This window comes from Aquarana catesbeiana, linkage group LG04, assembly GCF_042186555.1.
Source record: "Aquarana catesbeiana isolate 2022-GZ linkage group LG04, ASM4218655v1, whole genome shotgun sequence".
Taxonomy (NCBI): domain Eukaryota; kingdom Metazoa; phylum Chordata; class Amphibia; order Anura; family Ranidae; genus Aquarana; species Aquarana catesbeiana.
The window spans coordinates 60,524,875-60,548,590 of NC_133327.1; the positions used below are offsets into that span (position 1 = coordinate 60,524,875).

The following is a 23,716-nucleotide window of genomic DNA, read 5'->3' on the forward strand; positions in this document are numbered from 1 at the left end:
CAGAATTAAAATTAGACTTTGGAAACTTAACATTAATAAATCACCAGGACCAGATGGCTTGCACCCGAGGGTACTTAGGGAACTCAGTCAAGTAATTGACAGACCATTGTTCCTAATTTTTACTGACAGCCTACTGACTGAAATAGTACCAGCTGATTGGAGAAAAGCCAATGTAGCACCAATATTTAAAAAGGACCAGAAATACATCCCTGGGAATTACAGACCAGTTAGTCTAACATCAATAGTATGCAAGCTCTTGGAGGGGATGATAAGGGACTATATACATGATTTTAGTAATGAGAACGGTATCATTAGCAGTAATCAGCATGGATTCATGAAGAATCATTCTTGCCAAACCAATCTATTAACCTTCTATGAGGAGGTGAGTTGCCATCTAGATAAAGGAAGGCCCGTAGACATTGTTTATCTGGATTTTGCAAAAGCATTTGACACAGTTCCCCATAAACGTTTACTGTACAAAGTAAGGTCCGTTGGCATGGATCATAGGGTGAGTACATGGACTGAAAACTGGCTACAAGGGCGAGTTCACAAGGTGGTGATAAATGGGGAGTACTCGGAATGGTCAGGGGTGGGTAGTGGGATCCCCCAGGGTTCTGTGCTGGGACCAATCCTATTTAATTTGTTCATAAACGACCTGGAGGATGGGGTAAACAGTTCAATCTCTGTATTTGCGAATGATACCAAGCTAAGCAGGGCAATAACTTCTCTGCAGGATGTGGAAGCCTTGCAAAAAGATCTGAACAAATTAATGGGGTGGGCAACTACATGGCAAATGTGGTTTAATGTAAAAAAAAAGTAAAATAATGCATTTGTGTGGCAAATATATGAATGCAATCTATACACTGGGGGGAGAACCTCTGGGGGAATCTAGGATGGAAAAGGACCTGGGGGTCCTAGTAGATGATAGGCTCAGCAATGGCATGCAATGCCAAGCTGCTGCTAACAAAGCAAACAGAACATTGGCATGCATTAAAAAGGGGATCAACTCCAGAGATAAAACGACAATTCTCACGCTCTACAATACTCTGGTCCGGCTGCACCTATGCTGTCCAGTTCTGGGCACCAGTCCTCAGGAAGGATGTACTGAAAATGGAGCGAGTACAAAGAAGGGCAACAAAGCTAATAAAGGGTCTGGAGGACATTAGTTATGAGGAAAGGTTGCGAGCACTGAACTTATTCTCTCTGGAGAAGAGATGCTTGAGAGGGGATATGATTTCAATTAACAAATACCGTACTGGTGACCCCACAATAGGGATAAAACTTTTGTGCGGAAGGATGTTTAACAAGATACGTTGCCACTCATTAAAATTAGAGAAAAAGAGGTTTAACCTTAAACTATGTATAGGGTTCTTTAATGTAAGAGTGACAAGGATGTGGAATTCCCCACCACAAGCAGTGGTAGCAGCAGGGGGCATCGATAGTTTAAAAAAACTATTAGATTAGATAAGCATCTGAACGACCACAACATACAGGGATATACAATGTAATACTGACATATAATCACACACATAGGTTGGACTTGATGGACTTGTGTCTTTTTTCAACCTCTCCTATGTAACTATGTCAGGGGTTTCCAAACTTTCTAATCAAAGGGCCGCTTTACTATCCTTCTAACTTTAGGGGGGCCAGACTGTGGCCAGTGGAAAAAGTAAGTGCCCTGGTGTCAGTGGGAGTAGTAGCGCCCCATCATTGGTGTCAGTGGGAGTAGTAGTGTCCCATCATTGGTATTCATTGGAGGAAAAGTGTTCCATCATTGGTGTCAGTGAGAGGACTAGTGCCCTATTGTCGGCACCAGTGGAAGTATACAATGTCCCATCATTGGTGTCAGTGGGAGTAGTATTGCCCAATCATTGGTGTTAGATGGAGGAATAGTGCCCCATCATTGGTGTCAGTGGGAGGAATACACCTGAAATTGTCAGTTGCGATACATGTTACATATCACTGCACAAGCCGGAATGAGATAAATAATTCTAGCACCAGACCTCCTTCGTAAACGGTAAACTGATGACTTAAAGGGCGCTTTTAATGCGTTGCCTAGGGAAAATATAGGGTACCTGAAGGTTGTCGCCATTTCACTGGTGCAAGCAAATTTTAGACTTGACATGTTGGCTATTTACTCGGTGCATCCTCGGCTTTTATATTTTATCAAACAATTGGGTAATTTATTGCTTTTTTTGTGCCCTCTGAAAACTAATCTTAAGGCGGAGTTCCACTGGTATTGGTTTATTAAAAGTCAGCAGCTACAAAAAGTGTAGCTGCTGACTTTTAATAAACACACACTCACCTGTCCCATGATCCAGTGATGTGGTCACCCAAACCCTCAGTTTTCTCCCTCTCCTTTCCCCAGCAGCGGCATTACAACTGTGCGCACTGCGCATACGTGAGTTGCGCTGCGCCTCCTCAATGGTTAGGCAATCCTCTGGGACCTGTGATGTGTCGCAGAAGATTGCAGTGAGGGAGGGGGAAGAGGAGAACTTCTGCTCGGATCGCTTAGGCAGCCCAAGCGGACGTGGGAGCAGGTACCTGTGAAAACTAGGTACCCACTCCCCCCCAAAAAAAATTACATGCCAAATGTGGCATAGGAGGGGGGGAGGAATGCTTAAAGTGGAACTTCCCCATTTGGGTGGAGCTCTGCTTTAATGTGTTTTTTACTGAAATTTTGCGCTAATAATGTGTGACATAAAAAATTGGAACTAACCATAATTTTATTCTCTAGGGTGCCTAGAGAGAAAATATATAAAATATATAATGTTTTGGAGGTTTTATGTAATCTTCAGGCCTATAAAATGATTTTTTGAACGTGTGCAAAAAAACGCATAAATGGTTCTGGCAGCGAAAGGGTTAAAGGATAAGTTCACCTTCAGGAACATATTCTAACCGTAAACTTTGTTATTTAAAAAAAAACTAGCTCCTAACTTTTTTAGCTGACTCCTAAATTTAAAGGAAATTTGTCAAGCCCTGGTCTACGGTCCTCATCATTGCCCATTTCTTTGTGCTTCTTCAAAAGAACTAGCACATCTTGAAACCCTAGTCGGTTTTGAAATCTTTGTTTGGGAGAGACCTTGCTGATGCAGTATAACTACCTTGTGCTTTGTTGCTCAGTCATGTCATGGTGTATGAATTGTGACATAAAACGATCTTCCACAACCTCACCTTAGTAGAAGAGTTTGGCTGTTCTTCACCCAGTTTTAAGCCTCCTACACAGCTGTTTTTGTCAGTTAATATGTGTTTCAATCTACATATGAAATTGACAATTAGCATCTGCTTGGTATACTTGGTTAATGATACACCTGACTCAAATCCTACAAAATCCCTGTTTTAGGCTTCAAACCAGCATTAATTCTAAAGCTTCGTACACACGCTTCGATTTTCGGACGACAGAACGTCCGATTTTTGTGGCATGCTAGTCTTATGGCGAAAGTGAAGAGGTTACTCACAATACGAGAATTTTAGTTTGACAGAATAAAACACGTCAGAAGTGACGTAACGCGTTGAATAGTTTTGTATGTATTCTTTCGTTTCTGAGCATGCGTAGTCTTGCTCTTACGTTTTTTTTCATACGAAAACCATACTAATCAAACAAAAATCAGACGTTGAGTTCACATCTGACAAAAATTTTATAGTCTGCACATCCAGCTTTTGTCTGACAAAAAAGTGAAATTGGCTGTCGAAAGCACTGTACTAACGGTAAGATTTGCAGACGATCGGTCGTCATAAAACAATTGAGGTCCGAAAATCAAAGCTTGTGTACGGCCCTTTAAACTGGCATAAAGGGTAGTCACAACAAATATTGATTTGATTTAGAGGTTTCTTCTGTTTGCTCACTTTGCATTTTAAATTGATAAAAACCAAACAATTCAAATATAGATTTTTGAAAGCAGTCTTCCTTTACAGCATTTCTTCACACCTGCCTAAAACTTTACTTGTACTTTACATCTAATCTATGTACCTGGACGTGATCTGAGCTTTGTGACCTGTATTGAATAGAGATTACACCATCACAGGGTGGTACTGTGGGTGCATAAATGGTAGTAAGGAGTGCCACATCCTAATCACTATAACATGTACATAAGAAAAAACATGGACTTTTTAGGCACCAGTCATAAAAATCAAAAAGTTTATTACAAAATAACATATTTCTCCATAAAAACGCATAAAAATAGGATTTTTATAACAGCTTACCTGTAAAATCCTTTTCTTGGAGTACATCGCGGGACACAGAGCCATAAGACAAGAAGTCCACTCCCTATATAACCCCTCCCCACTACTGGGAGTACCTCCATTTTTGTAGCAAAGCAATATAAGTGTATTAGAAGAGGGGAGGGACCTCTGTGTCCCGTGATGTACTCCAAGAAAAGGATTTTACAGGTAAGCTGTTATAAAAATCCTATTTTCTTTATCGTACATCACAGGACACAGAGTCATAGTAGATACTATGTGGGATGTCCCAGAGCAATGCCAACTGAGGGGAGGGAGACACAACAAAAGTAGGGCACCATGAGACTAGAGGACTTATACTGCTGCCTGCAGCACACTGTGCCCAAAGGCGATATCCTCACACCTTATTACATCCACCTGATAGAATCTGGTAAATGTATGGACTGAAGACCAAGTTGCGGCCTTGCAGATTTGAGCCATGGAGGCTTGGTGATGCACTGCCCACGAAGCACTAACAGCCCTAGTAGAGTGCGCTTTGATTTGAGCGGGTGGAATCTTCCCCTTCAAACCATAAGCTTGAACAAATACTTGCAGAATCAATTAAGAAATAGTAGATTTCGATGCTGCCTGTCATCTTTTAGGACCTTCAGGCAACGCAAACAAAACATCTGTTTTTCGAATCTGAGCAGTGGCCTTCAAGTAGACTTTGACTGCTCTCACCACATCCAGAGAATGTAGTGAATTCTCTTCCGTAGAACAGGGTTCTGGAAAAGATGAAGGCAGAATAATATCCTGGTTTAAGTGAAAACCTGACACTACCTTTGGTAGAAAATTAGCATGAGGACGCAATACTACCTTATCCCACCACAAGGCCCGGGGACCATTCAATTCGGCCTGAAAAGACACTTTGAATGGATCCGGTTGCATAGCTTGCCCCAGCAAGGAATATTCCAGTGGAGCTCAGCACATCTTTCATCGTGACCAACACCTAATGCCGCGTACACACGGTCGGACTTTTCAGCTACAAAAGTCCGACAGACTTTTGACAGACTTTCGACGGACTTTCAACAGACTTTCTAACGACCGGATTTGCCTACACACGATCACACAAAAGTCCGACGGATTCGTACGTGATGACGTACACCAGACTAAAATAAGGAAGTTGATAGCCAGTAGCCAATAGCTGCCCTAGAGTGGGTTTTTGTCCTTCGGACGAGCGGATTTCTGGGTCCGGCGGAGTTACGACGTAAAGATTTGAAGCATGTTCCAAATCTAAAGTCCATCAGATTTGCGGCTGGAAAAGTCCGCTGAAAGTCCAGGGAAGCCCACACACAATCGGATTGTCCGCCGGACTTAGTCCGTCGGACTTTTGTAGCCGAAAAGTCCGACCGTGTGTACACGGCATAAGAATGAAACTGAGGTACTCCCAGTAGTGGGAGGGGTTATATAGGGAGTAGACTTCTTGTCTTAGGGTGTACCAGTGTCCATCACCTGAAGGTGGCCTATAACCCAGTAACTACTATGGCCCGGTGTCCTGTGATGTACGATTAAGAAATAGGTAGTTTGTCATACTACTGTGATTAGTGTATGACCAACCCAATTCTATAAGCAGACAGGCCAGATGGTAAGCCAGAACCATATAGCGATCCCCAGCAGAATTGGAATAGGTCAGCGTGAGGTGTTTGAGCTTGACATGTTTTGCGATGACTCACTTCCTCAGGAGATTATTTATTTATTCTGAATAGATAAAAAAACATCAATAAATACATATACAATGTATTCAGCAAACAGGTATAACTTAAAGGGGTTGTAAAGGTTCCCGTTTTTTTGCATAAAAATAACAAACATGTTATACTTACCTGCTCTGTGCAAGGGTTTTGCATAGAGCACCCCCAATCCTCCTCTTCTGGGGTGCAACGCCAGAGCTCCTGGCCCCTCCCCTCCTGCTGCATTCATTGACAAAGACAGCGGGACTGAGCCTGACCCCCGCTTCCGTGTCACTGGATTTGATTGACAGCAGCGGGAGCCAATGGCTGCCGCTACTATCAATCTGTCCAATGATGAGGAGACGGCGGCTGAAGCTGCTGGGCTTGTGCCCATCGCTGAAACGGATCGGGATCAGGTAAGTAAAAGGGGGGCTCTGGGGGGCAGCTGCAGCAAAAAAGGTTTTTCACCCTAATGCATAGAATGCATTAAGGTGAAAAACCTTGAGACTTTAGAACCCCTTTAAAATATATGTGAACTAGGGTTACCAAGGCTGTATATCTGGTATAGCTGTCAGCTATGCCTTATGGTTTACCGCCTATATTGAGGAATAGTTGCCTGTGCCCTCATTAAACTGTAGATGTCTTGGGTAGGTCTTCCTCTAGCCATGATCTACCCTTTAAGCCTCTTATTGGTGGCATGGTGTGCTATTCTACTAGATCTATATACCTCACTTAAATAGGGGGTTCTCCATTTTGCTATCTTTGGGTTACCTTGTGTGTCCCCACACCTGCTCTTAGCCTATATGCATCCGGACATTCCATTTCTGGATTTTGAGCACAACTGTCACGTACCTTGTGGCAGAGCCTGACTTGTAGAGGGAGACCTCTCATACAGCCCCGGCTCAAGGGCCACTGGGGTTGCAACAGTGACTGCGAGAGCGCGGCAAGGTAAGAGTGCCTGCAAGATCTTCTGTTGGCCACAGAGGTGTGTGGCAGGTGCGTCACCACAGCTGGGCTAGACGGCTGAAGCAATGATGACAATAGGAACAGCAGATGTAGACAGACAGCAGATATAGGACCAGCGTCACCAGGCACTATGCAGAGCAGGACAGATGGATAACTGGATGCAAAGTCAAACAAGCTAGGTCAGCAATGGATGATCAGAGAAAGACATAAACGGCAGGCAGAGAATGGTCAATGAGCAGGCAGAGGTTGGCAACGGATATCAGGCAGATGAAGATATAACAAGCAAGCCAAGGTCAGGACAGGTGGAGAGCAATCATGGTCAGGATAAGCACAGTCAAACACAGGAATCAAGCAGAGATCACAGGAACAGGTATACGGGTAAAGCTGCAGAGCAGACAGCAAAGCACTAGTACAGCTACTGCCCTTAAATAGGCCATTTGGCGCCAGCATCATTGGCTAATGTGTGCGCATACGCGTTCGCCTGTTCAGGATGTTTTCGCGCAAGCGCATAGGCGTTTACCTATGCCCGGCAAGACGGGCACCTGTAGGAGCGCATCTGCGCATGCGTATTCACCCTTGAATCGGAACTTCAGCTGTGCTATGGCAAGCACGTCCCGGACAACAGCCTTGGTACCTCTAAATTTTAAGTTATATCTGTTTGCTGAATACATTGTATATTTACTTATTGATGTTTTTTTATCTATTAAAAATAAATAAATAAGCTCCTGAGGAAGCAAGTCATTGCAAAACATGTCGAGCTCAAACACATCCTGCTGACCTATTTCAATTCTGCTGGGGATCGCTATAGGGTTCTGGCTTACCAGCTGGCCCTTGTCCAGCTTATAGAATTGGGTTGGTCATACACTATTTACAGTAGTCTGACAAACTACGTATTTTTTGGATATTTATGTCATTTTGTAATAAATACATTTTTTTTGTGACCTGTATGTATTGTGTTTCCTGAGTTATAACCTATGAGATTGGTCTAATCTTGGATTCTTGTGTTTGTTGGCCACTTGCATAAACATTTGCCTGCGATACAACTTTGGCCAAACCCTGCCTGCCTTAACCCAATCTTTGCTCTCCATCTGGAAGAAGTGGCCCGTCTGAGGAGGTCCTAGAGCTCTCCAATCAGCAGGGAGCATGATGTGCTGATTACAAGGCTATAGATCTGACTCAGTAGAAGGACATCTACAGAGAGAAAACTGGTTCCACACAGAGAGCAAGGGCCCTTATCTACAGCATGCTGGTGGGTACAAGCTTTTGCAATTTTTTTGCAAATTCTTTATCCATCCGTCATCCAGCATTCATAAAGAAAATGGAACAGTAGAAATCCAGGTTTACATAGTAACGCAGTAACATTCAAAAACACTGCATACACCGCATAAATCAGAGCCTCTAACTATTTAAAAGGTTGCGTTGTATAATTAATACCAGGTTGGATACTACTGATTTATTTTTATTGTACCTGTCACCTTTATAAAGAGTGGAATTAGATCCGTCTACAGTTAGCACCCATTGGGGTAGACGAATCAAAGGACACTATACAAACCTATTTCACTGCAAGATCTTGTACCGTAAGATGGTTTACTATTTTACTTATAAATTTACGGTTGTTTGTTAAATAACGTTAACCATAACATACTTACTGTAACTAAAAATGTTCACATTCCTTGGATTGCTCTTTATAAAGCTAATAAAAATGTAAAGTACAAAAACACTGCATACAGTGTATACATCATAAAGTGCAGAGAGAACCAATCATGTGGATACAACTACAGTATGGGCAATCTAAAAGACTTCCTGCAACATAAGCATATTGGCAAACCCTCACCACTCTCATACTGAAAAGAATGAATGCTGAGGATACAAACAGTTTTGTCCCCTGTACCATGTAAGTACAGGGTGTATATATAATGAGGAAATGGGATAAGGGGGGCAGGATCAGAAAAAAAAAGTGGGGGGCGGGAGGTTGGTAAAGAGTGGGTGTAGTATGCTAGAGGAGGGGCGGAGAGGCCCGTTACCTCACTGGGCGCAGGAGCTAAAAAGGGCCTTACCCTCATCTGAGAAGAGGAACACACTGATGCCATTGGCACAAGACTGTAGTCTGTCTTCACAGGCCCCAATGCTTTGCACACCTTTTGTTTTATGCACCTAGATTTTTCTCTGGAAAAGGATGGTATAACCCAAAAATAAAAAAGGTATAAAGAATGTTGAGGCGGTTACATTTTGTCTGTGTTTACCTGTGTGCTGGACAGGTTTCTGCACAGCCTGTGGAAAGTTCACTTGCTTGGATTTGAAGAAGGCAGACATTCCTTCGTCTCCACTGACAAAGGTCAATCTGTTGCCTGCAGCCAATACAGTAAAGACTGGTCCATGCTGAAAGACATTGCGGAGGTGATTCATGAAATGTGTGATACGCTTATTGATGATCATAAAAAAAGTACCTAACAGCGTACTACTATATCAGACTGCATGAATTAGGCAATATGCCTCCTCTGCATGTAGTAAACTTATCCTACTACCTGAACCTTTTCTTGATTAAAAATTGGATTAGCAGCTTGAAGAGTTTGTTCTCCTTGCACTGACTGGTACATGCCAATGAGTGGTCTACTTTCCTGTCCTCTGATGGGTTCTTGTATCTTCATGAATGTCAGATACTAAAGCATCTGTACGTGCATACTTATTCCCTTAGGAAACTTTGGTTGGATTCTGGACGGAGGGTGGTTCTTATAAGCATCTATATTGGAAGGGATTCCCGCTGATTCAGAATCTATTGGGGTACCTTATGCTGTATTTATCATCAATGCTCCCCCTCCTTTTCTATCTCCAGTAGCTGAATATCCTTTTCAGCTGAAAAGGTGAACCAATGGGTTACAACCTATTATAACACAATCAAGGTAAATATTTCACACAAAGACAGACTAGTTCATGTCTCGATGATTTAGGTTACTCAATTATTTCTTATATTTTAGGTGTTTTTTTCTCATCTTTCTCCTATGGTCACATAATGCCCCACAAGATCGGCTTCTATTGGAACTCTCGTACTCAATAATTTGTCAAGTTCTTGTTTTTAAGCATCTGGTAGGCCTGTCCCCCTGATTCAATATATAAACATATACGAAAAATTTTGTGAAATGAAAAAATGAAAATTGTTATGTAATCTATATATTGAAATGAAATATCTGTAAATGTTCATAAATGTTTGTTCTTTTCATCTATAGTATCAACTATATGCAGCACTCTTAAGACTCCTGATGAAGCGCTTCTGGGCGAAACATGTAGAGCAGAAGTGGCTGTATTGTTGCATGAATCGCATGTTTATGAGATAACTTATTACCTTTTACATTTGTTATGAGATAAAAATTGTGAATATATTTTATCTTAAGTGACAAGCTGTGATTCTTTGGCACCTTTAAAGTCCGGCTTTTTTGTCTCTAAAATGGTTTCTAAATTGAGATGCGGTTCCTGTTTTAGCCCTTTACTGCCCAACTCTATACGTCATGAAGGGCTAGTCTACTAGCTGAAAAAGCGATGCTTTGGGATCAGTTATTTCTACATACATGTTTCAAACTTTCATGGGAACATTTCCTACGGAAATACGTCTTTATTAGACACCCAAAATGATCTTGTTAAAGCTGGAAAAGTGGGGGAAAAAGTACCATAACCCGAATGTCAAAAGGAAGTTGTTTGCCCATCCAAGCAAATTCATGGCAATCAGGTTTTCTAAACAGATTACTTTTTATAGATAGATAGATCTATCTATGTATATAAAGTAGAGTGTATACAAATATGTATAGCATCATCTTAAGTTGCAGCCCATTCTCTTATTGACTTTCAGATCAACACCATGAAAGAACGGTCAACAGGAGCACATACAGTGGTGTCGATACCCTTTATATAGGCTTAGTATTAGCAAAAGGTGCTCTTTGTCTGAAGGGATATTGGGAATGCAGTAATTTTTGAATGCCTCCAGAACATAATACAAAGAAGTGCTGGGAACTTTTAGACCAGGGGTTTGCATATTGCAGCCTGCGTGCTGGATGTGGCCCTTTGCCTGGCTTTATCTGGCCCTTAGGGTGCTATTCTTTCCACTGACACCAAGACTGTGGTACTATTCCTCCCACTAACACCAGAGACTGGAGAAGGGAATGGAGAGACTGGAGAAGGAAGCAGCATACAAAGATCGAAGATGGTATGGAGTCATGGCCTGTATTGCAGCATTAAACCCATCTTACAGCAATAGGTGCTTTAGAGGCTGCAGCCAACATGGTGATGTAGTTCATATCTTGTAGCCCTGCCCATGTTTATCAGGGTTCTGGTCCAGAGTTTTCAGGCTCTGCTACACTCTATTCCATGTGCCCATTCATAAACATGCTAAATTTGCCCTATTACATTGAGTCAGGGCCTATTGTCATACCAATAGAAGCTTGCAACTTATTTGTTCATTGTCACTAAATGCGCTATAGCTAGGGCCTAGAGGTAACCTTATGTATTGTTTTCAGCGGTGAGGATCAATTTGACCACAATGATGGATTAAGGAAAAAACAACCAGTATTTTACATGATTCCCACACTAAGTTCCTGAAGGTGTGGGCCCCTTGGTGGTTGTACGCTCTCCCCACCCTGCACCCAACCACCCTGGGCAACCTATAATTGACATTGTTTCTACCCCATTTCCCTCCTCTCCCCATTCCCTTACCCCTATCTCCTTTCTCTTCCCCCTCCTATTTTTTCTCTGTTCTTGTTTCTTTCCTTCCCCGGCAATCAGTTTGCCAGTTCACCCTTTCTGTTTCTCTATGGTATGTCCCTAGGCCTTTAGGCTTAGACAACTCATGCGGACCTACGGCTCCCACTGTTAGGTCATCTAGTGTTCTGAAATTGTTCAATTGCCCAAGATATTACTTATGCCTTTATAATACGCTCTTTTGTTGCAATTTCCCTGTGTGGGTGACCAGTTGTCATGTAATTTTTTACATGCATCAATAAAAATTTAACAGTGTTGCGCTGCCATATGTGTATAATACACAACTAAAATGTGTATAAATGTTGTATAAACCAATAATTGTAACATTAATCAAACACCACACAAACAAATATAATCATGCAGTGTGAATGCAGGAATATATTGCACAAGATAGGAAAAAGTGTTATTTACAACAAAATTTTGTCCAAACAAAAGTCCATTAGGTAGTGATCCAAACAGTGCCAGGTTATTCCAACTTCAATGAATTAACACCCAGTGCTCCCTTTCCAGTTCAAACACACATAGCATCTTACCAGAATCTCAGACCTATCAAGGTCATTAACCGCCTTAGTGAGCTTCACCTCTCACTTTAGGTTTGGGCTAGCATTTCCTTCTCCAGACATCCTTTAAGATAGCAATGCTGGCACACACACACACACTTACAGTGCCTTGCAAAAGTATTCACCCCCTTGGCATTTTTCATGTTTTGCTACCTCACAACCTGGAATTAACATGGATTGTTTGATGATTCGCATCATTTAATTTACAGGACGATGTTTTTTTTTTTTTTTTTTTTATTGTGAAGCAAATAACAAATAGGACAAAATAACAGAAAAAGTCAATGTGCATAACTATTCACCCACCTAAAGTCAATATTTTGTAGAGCCACCTTTTGCGGCTATCACTTCTCCAAGTCACTTTGGATAAGTCTCTATGAGCTTACCACATCTTACCACTGGGATTTTTGCCCATTCCTCCTTGCAAAACTGCTCCAGCTCCTTCAAGTTGGATAGTTTGCGCTTGTGAACAGCAATCTTTAAGTCTGACCACAGATTTTCTATTGAATTGAGGTCTGGGCTTTCACTAAGCTATTCCAACACATTTACATGTTTCCCCTTAAACCACTCAAGTGTTGCTTTAGCAGTGTGTTTGGGGTCATTGTCCTGCTGGAATGTGAACCTCCGTCCTAGCCTCAAATCACACACAGAGTGGTACAGGTTTTGCTCAAGAATATTCCTGTATTTAGCACCATCCATCTTTCCCTCAACTCTGACCAGTTTCCCAGTCCTGACTGCTGAAAAACATCCCCACAGCATGACGCTACCACCACCATGTCTCACTGTGGGGATGGTGTTCTTTGGGTGATGTGATGTGTTGGGTTTGCGCCAGACATAGCGTTACCTTTGATGGCCAAAGAGTAAAATTTTAATCTCATCAGACCAGAGCACCTTCCTCCATACATTTTGGGAGTCTCCCACATGCCTTTTCACAAACTCAAAACGTGCCATTTTGTTTTTTACTGAAAGTAATGGATTTCTTCTGGCCACTCTGCCATAAAGCCCAGCTCTATGGAGCGCAGGGCTTACAGTATTGTCGTCCTATGTACAGATACTCCAGTCTCTGCTGTGGAACTCTGCAGCTCCTCCAGGGTTACCTTAGGTCTCTGTGCTGCCTCTCTGATTAATGCCCTCCTTGCCCGGTCCATGAGTTTTGGTGTGCGGCTGTCTCTTTGGCAGGTTTGCTGTTGTGCCATGTTCTTTCCATTTGGTTATGATAGATTTGATGGTGCTCCTAGGGATCATCAAAGATTTGGATATTTTTTGAATAACCTAACCCTGACTTGTACTTCTCAACAACATTGTCGCTTACTTGTTTGGAGAGTTCCTTGGTCTTCATGGCAGTGTTTGGTTAGTGGTGGCTCTTGCTTAGGTGTTGCAGCCTCTGGGGCCTTTCAAAAAGGTGTGTATATATAATGACAGATCATGTGACACTTAGATTGCACACAGGTGGACATCATTTAACTAATTATATGGCTTCTGAAGGTAATTGGTTGCACCAGAGCTTTTTATGGGCTTCATAACAAAGGGGGTGAATACATACGCACATGCCAATTATCAGTTTTTTTATTTCTGAAAAATAGTTTTATGTATATATTTTTCTAATTTTACTTCACCAACTTAGACTATTGTGTTCTGATCCATCACATATAATTCAGTTATAACATATAATTCGCATATAATTCAGTTTAAAAAAACATTGAACTAAAGGCTGTAATGTAAAAAATAGGTAAAAAGCCAAGGGGGTGAATACTTTTGCAAGGCACTGTATATTACCAAAAGTATTGGGGCGCCGCTTGCCTTTACACGCACGAGAACTTTAATGGCATCATTTGCAGCTTTAACAACTTCAACTCTTCTGGGAAGGCTGTCCACATGGTTTAGGAGTGTGTCTATGGGAATGTTTGACCATTCTTCCAGAAGTGCATTTGTGAGGTCAGGCACTGATGTTGGAGAGAAGGCCTGGCTCGCAATCTTCACTCTAATTCATCTCAAAGGTGTTCTATCGGGATGAGGTCAGGACTCAGTCAAGTTCCTCCACCCCAAACTCGCTCATCTATGTCTTTATGGACCTTGCTTTGTGCACTTGTCCAAATCATTTGGGGGGGGGGGATTATGGTGTAGGGTTGTTTTTAAGGGGTTAGGCCTGGCCCTTTGTTCCAGTGAAGGGAACTCTTAAGGCGTCAGCATACTTAAAAATTTTGGACAATTTCATGGGGATGGCCCAGTGCACAAAGAACGGTCCATAACGACATGGATGAGTGTGTTTGGGGTGGAGGAACTAGACTGGTCCTCCTCTGCACTGGTCCTGACCTCAAACCAATAGAACACTTTTGGGATGTGTTAGAGCGGAGACTGCGAGCCAGGCCTTCCCATCCACATAACTGCCTGACCTCACAAATGCCCTTCTGGAAGAATGGTCAAACATTCCCATAGATCAACTCCTAAACTTTGTGGACAGCCTTCCTAGAAGAGTTGAAGCTCTAATAGCTGCAAAGGGAGGGCCAACTCAATATTGAACCCTACAGACTAAGACTGGGATGCCATAAAGCCTACCCATATTCCAGTAGTTAAACCTTACAGGGAATGTCACAACTTGATTTATTAGAAGCTACAGAAAGCAAAAACACTGAATTTTGCAGGAAAAAAAAAATTGAAAAAAAAAGAAGAAGTTTTGAATGTGGTAACCCTAGGACACAAACTTTGAACTTTTACACGGTCCGTTTCATGGCCCTGAGCACCTGGCACAAGTCCAATACAATCAGAGATATCAGTCAACTCACATAAAGATAAAGTTGTTTACTTTGGTTCAGAGCCTGATTTTGTCGGACTATAAATCCACATAGGATACTTGCACATGCACATGGTACTAAAGTATTCCTTTCCAAAAGTTGTTGCATTTATTTTGCGCATATTTGTGCGTACACATATACAAATAAATTTTAGTTCTCAGAATAAATTTTTAACCTCTTCAAATTGACATTTTACATGCATATATGCGCGTAAAATACAGACTGGCAACACAGATTTCTGTATTTTTCTTTTTACTCATCTATACGCAGCGCATGTCTATGCACCAGTGTGTATTGGCACATTGAAAAACAATGGGCTCTATTTAAATCAGTAAAAGAACAGAACATACGCCTGTATACCTAAAAATGCTGAGTTTTCTCAGTGTGCAAGAGGCATGGCTCCCAACTGTCCCTGATTTCGAGGGACTGTCCCTGATTTGGAGCAATGTCCCTCTGTCCCTCTTTCCTCCTCATTTGTCCCTCATTTTGGTCTAATCTATATATTTGTATATAAAATGCACTTTTTATCTTTCAAAAAGTGTTTCCCAGTGCTAAACCTTTCATCCAATTTATAACTTGCAGCATTTGTAAATTTTAAAAGCCAATAAAGGAATAGTAGTGGTAAGAAAAATTGCTTGTGGATTTAATTATCCTTTTTTTTGGTTAATTCTCCTTTAAGGGGGTGTGGCAGGGGGCATGTCCTATGCCTACATATGTTTGCTAGTAGGTGTCCCTCATTCCCATCTCAAAATGTTGGGAGGTATGCAGGCCTTACTGTTGACATTCAGCATTCGTGAACATGCTACTTTTTTTTTTCTGGGAAAAGCAGCAGCACAGTCTTATGTGGAAAGGTTGGATTTAAAGTGAAAGTTCACCTATATTGATCACAGCCCTCTTTCCCCCTGGCTTTCTTTAGTAGTTCCTATACTGGGAGCTAAGCACATAGGCCAGTGATGGCGAACCTTGGCACCCCAGATGTTTTGGAACTACATTTCCCATGATGCTCTTGCACTCTACAGTGTAGTTGAGCATCATGGGAAATGTAGTTTCAAAACATCTGGAGTGCCAAGGTTCGCCATCACTGACATAGGCGAAGTAGGTAAATTATTTTCCCAGTGACGCACAGTGCATAATGCCTTTCAGAATATGGAATACTTAAAAGAAGAACAAAGTAGAGCTGCAAGCTGGAAAGCACTGTCTGGTCACATGAGCACCAATTCAAACATACCGCCCAGGCTGCTTTCCAGTCTAGTCTGCTACCCGTCATCCAGTCTGCTACGGTTCAGTGCCCAGAACATCCCTATTAGGACAACTTGCTGCCAGTTCAGCTTCCAGGCCTGTCCTGCTACCATCGCTGCCTTGCCCCTGCTCTGTCCACCCACCCAACTCTTTGGGTCTGCAGGCACCAACCTACTCTGCTTCCCTTTGTACCTGTTGGGTAACCTTGGGGGAGCCTGCAGCTAAATCCAAACTCCTGTAAACAGGTCTCTAGTGGAAAACCAGCTATTTCTTAGACTGCACCCCAGGAAAAGTGGTTGTAACAAGGCAAGGGGTCTACATCCATGCCTTGTGTCAGCTCGAGGCAAGGGTAAATTCCCCACTCATCTTGAAATAGTAGCACTTTGCACTAGAGTAGAGCACGTCAAATCATCAAACTTATCTGGTGTGGAGTGCAGGAATACTAATTAGGAAAAGGGACTGAAAAAATAAATAAAAAAGGTATATAATGGATATAAAGAAGTAAAATGGAGAGGTAAAAAAAAAAGAAATCTATAAATATGACAACAAACCCTATGAAAAAAAATATACAAGGATAAAAGAAAAATGGAAAGATAGAATAGAGGAGACAGATACAAGTGGCAGTAAAGACAGTAAAATATTCTACAAACTTAGAAGAGATCTAGAAAAAAAGCACCAAGAATGCAAAGACAGAAACAGATATAAATAACTGTAGAAATGAGTATTCAGAAATGAGCAAGAACACAAAATCAGAAACAGACTTAGGGCCAGTTCACACTGGTGCGATATGTGCTCAGACTTTGAGAGCACGTGTCGCATGACATTTCAAAATCAATATTTCACTATTAGGGCTCTCCTAACTGGTACAACTTGTGTCGCTCCGACTTTTGAAAAGTTTCCTGCACTACTTTGGTCCGACTTGGGTGGGGTTTCAGCCTAAAGAATATAATAGAAGTCACATCCAAGTCGAATCACCATAATTAACTGATCTGGCTTGTGACAAAAGACGTGCTCAGAGGTCAAATTTCAATGCAAATTAAATTGAAAAAAAAAAAAAAAAAAAGAAGGATGGGGTCCCCCTCCAAATCCATAACAGACCCTTTATCCGAGCATGCAGCTTGGCAGGCCAGCAAGGGGGGGGGGGGGACACGAGCGAGCGCCCCCCTCCCCCCAGCCTAACCCGGCCACATGCCCTGAAGGCCATATGCCCATGTCCCAAAGAACCTGCCCCTTTTTTACATCACCGCCCCGGGCATGATGGGTCCATGACGTCACGAGAGGGCGGGGTCTCGAGGTGACATCACCGCATGGCCAGGCCCCATTGTTATACAAGAACTATCAGACACGGAGCTGCCAGAATGTCGTGAGCCTTTGTCAGGGGGGGGAAGAGCTTTTTTTTTTTTCATCGGGTTGGCAGCAGCAACGGCCATCGTGATTGATGTTGGAGCTACCATGGGGGACACTATTATTTTTAATAAAGGACTTGTCAAAAATTGCCTGCTGTTTTTCTTACACTACACTGTTTTTTTTGGGGTGAATGGGTAGGGGTAAGATGTACCCCATACTGATTCACATAGGGTAGAGGTCAGGATCTGGGGGCCCCCTTTCCTAAAAGGTGCTTCCAGATGCTGATAAGCCTCCCCACCCACAGACCCCTACAACCACAGCCCAGAGTTGTGGGGAAGAGACCACTGCCCAAAGCACCCCCCCCCCCCCAGATTGAGGGCATGTGGCTTGGTATGGTTCAGGAGGAGGATGCTCACTCATTCCCCCCCCTTTCCTGGCCTTCCAGGCTGCATGCTTGGATAAGGGTCTGGTATGGATTTTGGGGGGGACCCCATGCCGAGCTATTGTGTTCCGATTAAGCAGCATTTATCCAACAGGCTGGTTGTACAGATCAATCAGTAGATCAACTTCTGTACAACCAGGGTGCACATACTGTACATGGATCGAAAGTTGCATGGTCCCTGCCGAACTGGCCAAATTTCGATTAATGCTTAAGAGGAAAAAATATACATCTCGTTCAATATTGAGTGGGGTACATAAAATATACACAATAGAAGTAAAAGAAAAGAAATAAGGGATGTTTAATATGGATGATATTTTAATGGTTCAAAAATGAAAGTAATTTTTTTTTTAATACTCTAAAGCAGTGGTATGGCCCAAAACAAAACTTGCTTAAAAATGTTGATTTTTGTAAAAAAAAAAAAAAAAAAAAAAAAAATTGTATGCTTTGTAAATGTGTTTACACTTAGCGAACACATGTGGTTGAAGAAAAATTTGACAGTGTCTCTTTACTGGACTTTTAAAAGTTTCCCAAAGCAAAATTTGCCACTCTGCACAATCACTGCAACTATTTTCAAGGATAAGGTACACGAAGGGAAAAATCAAAACCAAAATATCCAATGAGCATTTTGTGAATTCATTGAGAATTGCTACTACATCCATCGAACCAGATATTGATGCGTTCGTTTATGAAAAGCAGTGTCAAATATTGCACTAGTTTTATGTTGCCCTCTTTTACTTTTATGATAAAAAATATTACAGAAAAAAAATAATTTTTATTACTCATTATCTATATCAGTGATTGTTAACTTTTGATCTGCCCAAACTTTTTCTGGTCATCAGCGATCCTTGTTGTTAGTGTATTTTATGTGCAGCCCAAGAAAATTCCTCTTCTTCCAATGTGACCCAGAAAGATCAAAAGGTTGGACACCACTGATCTAAAGCAACCTTTCTCAACTGTTTTTAGTCAGTGATCCATAGATATAATACATTAAAGAATAAAAGAAGAAAGAATAAAATGCACCTTTTTAAAAAGAATCTTGCTGCAAAATCAGCATTAGTGTTTAGTGGCAAAAAAATACATTGTGCATTGGTGTCTAGGGACTAAAAGTACTGCTGTGTATTCTGAACTGCACTGCGGAATATGTTGGCACTATAGAAATATAGATGGTAAACAATGGAGATCTCAGTCACTGTGCATTTTACCTATTGTGATGTAACACTATTACTAGAATAATGCCACAAACAATAATGGGAGTAATGCTGGTTACCTTCTGTCCAGTAATCCCCTAGGAAAATCTCCACGCTATCATTATTATTGTCATCCTGATCCTCTGGCTGCCTCATTAACCCCAGTGGGGGGGGGGGGGGGTGCATAAAGAACATATAATGGACCTGAAGCTTTCCCTTTCAACATAGTACTCACAAACCCCCATTATCCCCCTTAATGGAGGTCCCTGCAGCTGGAAATCCCCAGTTCCACTCTCAACGCTCTTATAGGTTGTGTGCTTCATACTGGTTTTGCTGACTTCTAGCTGCTAATATCTGGTGGCACCACCAGAGTCACTGTTCCTGCTGTGCCCAAGCTGCCCCCCTGCACATATACCCAGGGTTTATGTTACATGTGCCTATGAAATTCTCTGTCTCCATGAACCAGGCCAGTGCCATCCTCTGGGCACACTGCATCTTCTTCTTGCCTCCAGTGGTGGAACCACTCTTATGGATCCCCGGTTGATAGATCCTGCTCTAAACAGGCAGGCATACAGTGGCATATTAGTGCCTCTTTGTCTCTGCAGACTATAGGCACATGCATGAGGTGTCTAATGGTAAATCTAGCCCTACCTACGCACTTTATCTTATCTCTGTCATATGCAAAAGAAAATACAGATATTTTCCTATGCATATAACAGGGACAAAGGTAAGTCAGTGAAGTAAAACCTATTATCTCAGGTATGACACAGTCATCAAGGCTGCAGCATTATGGGCATTAACACAGAGAAAACTGCATGGAATAATATTTGGTTTGAATGAGCATTTAATCTAATCAGAATCCCAACATATATAAAAAACGGCTCACATATATAAAACTGTTCCGAAACTGCCAGTATGAGATGCTGGCAGCCAAATACAGAATCAGAAACACTTCACAGTCACCCAGGTCACACACTTCCCTACTTTCTCTGGCCAAATTGGTGTCCCAAGATAATTCTCTCTGCTCGATCCCACGTCCAACTAACTTAAGGACCTCAGGTGAGAATAAGATCAGAGTTTAAGGACTGGCCTATGGCCATCATCTTGCAGATTCAGTGATGCCCCTTTAAAAGATAGGCTTCTTCCCCTGCTGTGCATAGGCTTAATGACCACATCGTTGCTAGATCACCAAGGACATCCTTTGCATTGCACACTAATCCATAAAGTCCAAATTTGCAGCCCTGAATGTAGAAAGCCTTGAGGATCCGGTTAGCTGGTAAACACCACTTCATTTATTTCCTTCCCTCACATCAGGGAACTGCTGACCTACTTTACAAGTTTTTGTCTGGAGCCTGGTCTTTAGCCAACTTCAACTTGGATATTGTAGGAGCCTGTTTATCCCTGTCCAGTGTAGTCCAGTTTGGGTCTCTAACTTTTCCTGATTTTGTGTTGCTTGTTTGTATTCTGTCTTCAGTTGTCAGTGTGTACGGTCTATTTTCCAAGTCCACACACCTATATCTAACTCCCCTCCAACTAAATGCCTACTACTTGTATCCTGTGTAGACATAAGACTGGAAAGACTTGGGTATGCTAGTGTTACACAGTAGCATAGATACTGAAGGGGATATTAAAAGAGATGCTGGCTCAGGCTCTCAGTGGTGCGTCAAGAGGCTGAGCTAGCTCCCGGTCAGGGGGAGTGATCTCTCCAGAGACTGAACGAGCTGAGTGACATCAGCTGACAGTGGACTTTAGCGTTTGAAGATTTTGGTAGATGCTGGGGAATTAGACCACCTGACAATAAATTTTGCCTCTCGAGAACTCTGTTGTTGAGGTCTCTCCACTTTAGCTTCAAAATTTGCATAACCTTCTGGTGCTGTTATGAAGAGTCCCCAATCTGCCCTTTATATCTAGTTGTAGTTAGTCACATTCAACTGGACTTGTTCTGTAATGTTAAAGATATTTCTTGGTTTCTCCAAGCCACTCTTTTTTTCGCAATGGTGCATAAACCTAAAACCGGAAAAACCTTGAAGTGGAAGTCCATGTAAAACTAAAATCCCTGCATCTATAGACACCACAGATCTAACATTAACCTCTCTATCCCTGTAAAAAAAACAACGAGTATACATACCTTTTTGGAAGCCGACTGACGCGCTCCGACCAGATCCCACGCTGAGCTGTCAGCCGCAGCTTCACTGTGGAGGCGGGTGCAGAGGAGACAGACAACAACGGACGCCCCTTAGTTACTCTATGGGTGACGTCACTTCCCGTTCATTTTACAGCCGCTGTCCACCGTGTCCTCTGCAGAGCTTCCGCCACTGGGGATCAGCTTTCAAAAAGGTATGTATACTAATTTTTTCTTTACAGGGATAGAGAGGTTAGTGTTAGATCTGTGGTTTCTATAGATGCAGGGATTTTAGTTTTTGCATGGACTTCCGCTTTAAGTGAACAAAAAACGTACATGTGAAACAAACACTAAAAAGTGCACTTAAGGGTGTGCTTTAGTCAAACCCCTGAAGGGGTAGGACCTCTACACTGATCCCCTAGGGCGCAAGGCTCCTGACAGGGACAAATGGTTTCCATGGTCTGCCAAGCCAGTAGGCCTGGCAGACCCCGTTCTTCTAGGTCAAAGCAGCCGAAGCAGACCATCGAATACTTGGTCGAGGGGCTCTCCCGAAGAGAGACCCCCCCAGGGGCAGGGGAGGAAGGAACCTGAGGGCCACACATCCTCCCCCTAGATGTGAGGGCAAGCCCGAGGACTCACACCCTTCATTCAGTTAGAAAACACACACAAATGTAAAAATGAGCCAAAACGTGGAAGAAAAATAAAGAGGTTGCCATGCAATAGTGCACTGGCCAGGCCCTGAGGTCTGGAAGACAAAAATGGCCCCAGACTTAGCCAAAAGGCCCAGCTCTAAAAGGCACAGTGCAGAAAATAAGCATTTGGTGACTGTAACCATGTGCCTGTTCACACAGTGGGGTCCCACATCCAAGTGTTACTAAGAGCAGCCCTAGGGCGACCACTCCCAGGGGGCACAGACACCGTGGACTCTCTGCCTTCCCAGCCCATGGCCAGACAAGGTAGATCTACTCAAATCAGGAGGTACTGGGCTCTTCCAGTTTTAGTCTTGTTTTAGTCTTGTGCCCCAACTGCCTGTGGGTGCTCCGATTTCTGTCCCAGCCAGTACTAACCTTCCAAGCCCCCATCACTCCAGCAGAAGTACATAGCCACCACTCCAGCCCTGGTCAGGCCAGAATAACAGCACAGCGCCCCTACTGGATCACTGAAAAGAACAGATACTACACTTGATCTTAGCCAAAAGGCCACTTTTTCAATTCTACCAAGTCAGGAAGGCAGCCAACCATGTATGACCATACAGGTAGCACAGAGGCCCCATTCACACCTGAGACTTTTATAGCTTGTAGCGCAAAGCTCAAAAGAACAACCAAAAACCATTGTATTCTATAGCCCTTGTTCACATCTGTCATTCCAAAAAGGACACAAACTATTTTCAGGGACAATTGAGCATTTTTGGCCCCATAGACTTCAATAAAAAAATGCCTGAAAATGCTTGATTCAAGCATTTATTCAGGTGTTTTTAAGCCTATAATAATTGATCTCCTCCCCCTAGTGATTTCCATTGGCTAAAAACAAAAAGCCTGAAGCTTGAATACAGATGTAAAATGCTTGTAATACATTTTCAAAAATGCCTGTATACACTTGCAAAACACTCAAAAAAGCTGTGAATCTAATCACCATGGAATGCGTCAAGGCAGATGTTGATTGTCCAAAAACAGGATGGGAGATGTGAAAGTCCAGTTGAACGTGACTAACTACTACATATATTATGACCTGGATAAATTAGAACCTTCACAGACATACCTATTGGATGGATGGACTTGAACAGGGTTGAGAATTTTAGCAGAGAAATATCAACGCTGGAGTACTCAGGTCATATAAAACAACAGAGGCTACAGCTGTTCATATGCTAAGCATTATGGATGGATGAATCTGCCATGCTGGCTCTTTTTTTTATATCTTTTCATGTGACAACACTGAAGAAATGACACTTTTCTACAATATAAAGTAGTGAGTGTACAGCTTGTATTACAGTGTAAATTTGCTGTCCCCTCATAATTACTCAACACACAGCCATTAATGTCTAAACCGCTGGCAACAAAAGTGAGTACACCCCTAAGTGAAAATGTCCAAATTTGGCCCAATTAGCCATTTTCCCTCTCCGATGTCATGTGACTCATTAGTGCTACAAGGTCTCAGGTGTGAATGGGGAGCAGGTGTGTTAAGTTTGGTGTTATCGCTCTCACATACTGGTCACATGGCACCTCAAAGAACTCTCTGAGGATCTGATGAAAAGAATTGTTGCTCTACATAAAGATGGCCTAGGCTATAAGAAGATTGCCAAGACCCTGAAACTGAGCTGTATCACGGTGGCCAAGACCATACAACGGTTTAACAGGACAGGTTCCACTCAGAACAGGCCTCGCCATGGTCAACCAAAGAGGTTGAGTGCACGTGCTCAGCGTCATATCCAGAGGT

The 23,716-nt window shown here is 42.4% G+C and overlaps 1 protein-coding gene across 3 annotated transcripts in view; it reads right to left on the reverse strand.

Moving 5' to 3' along the window:
* Positions 1-23,716, reverse strand: part of CYP39A1 (cytochrome P450 family 39 subfamily A member 1) — a 133,786-nt gene that overhangs the window by 105,149 nt on the left and 4,921 nt on the right. For all 3 annotated transcript variants that reach the window (XR_012243746.1, XM_073625249.1, XM_073625250.1), the window contains exon 2: positions 9,095-9,230. Coding sequence is in view for 2 of the 3 variants with exons in the window: in XM_073625249.1 (XP_073481350.1) it covers positions 9,095-9,230 (136 nt within the window). In the remaining variant the exon portion in view is untranslated. The remainder of the gene's footprint in view (positions 1-9,094; positions 9,231-23,716) is intronic.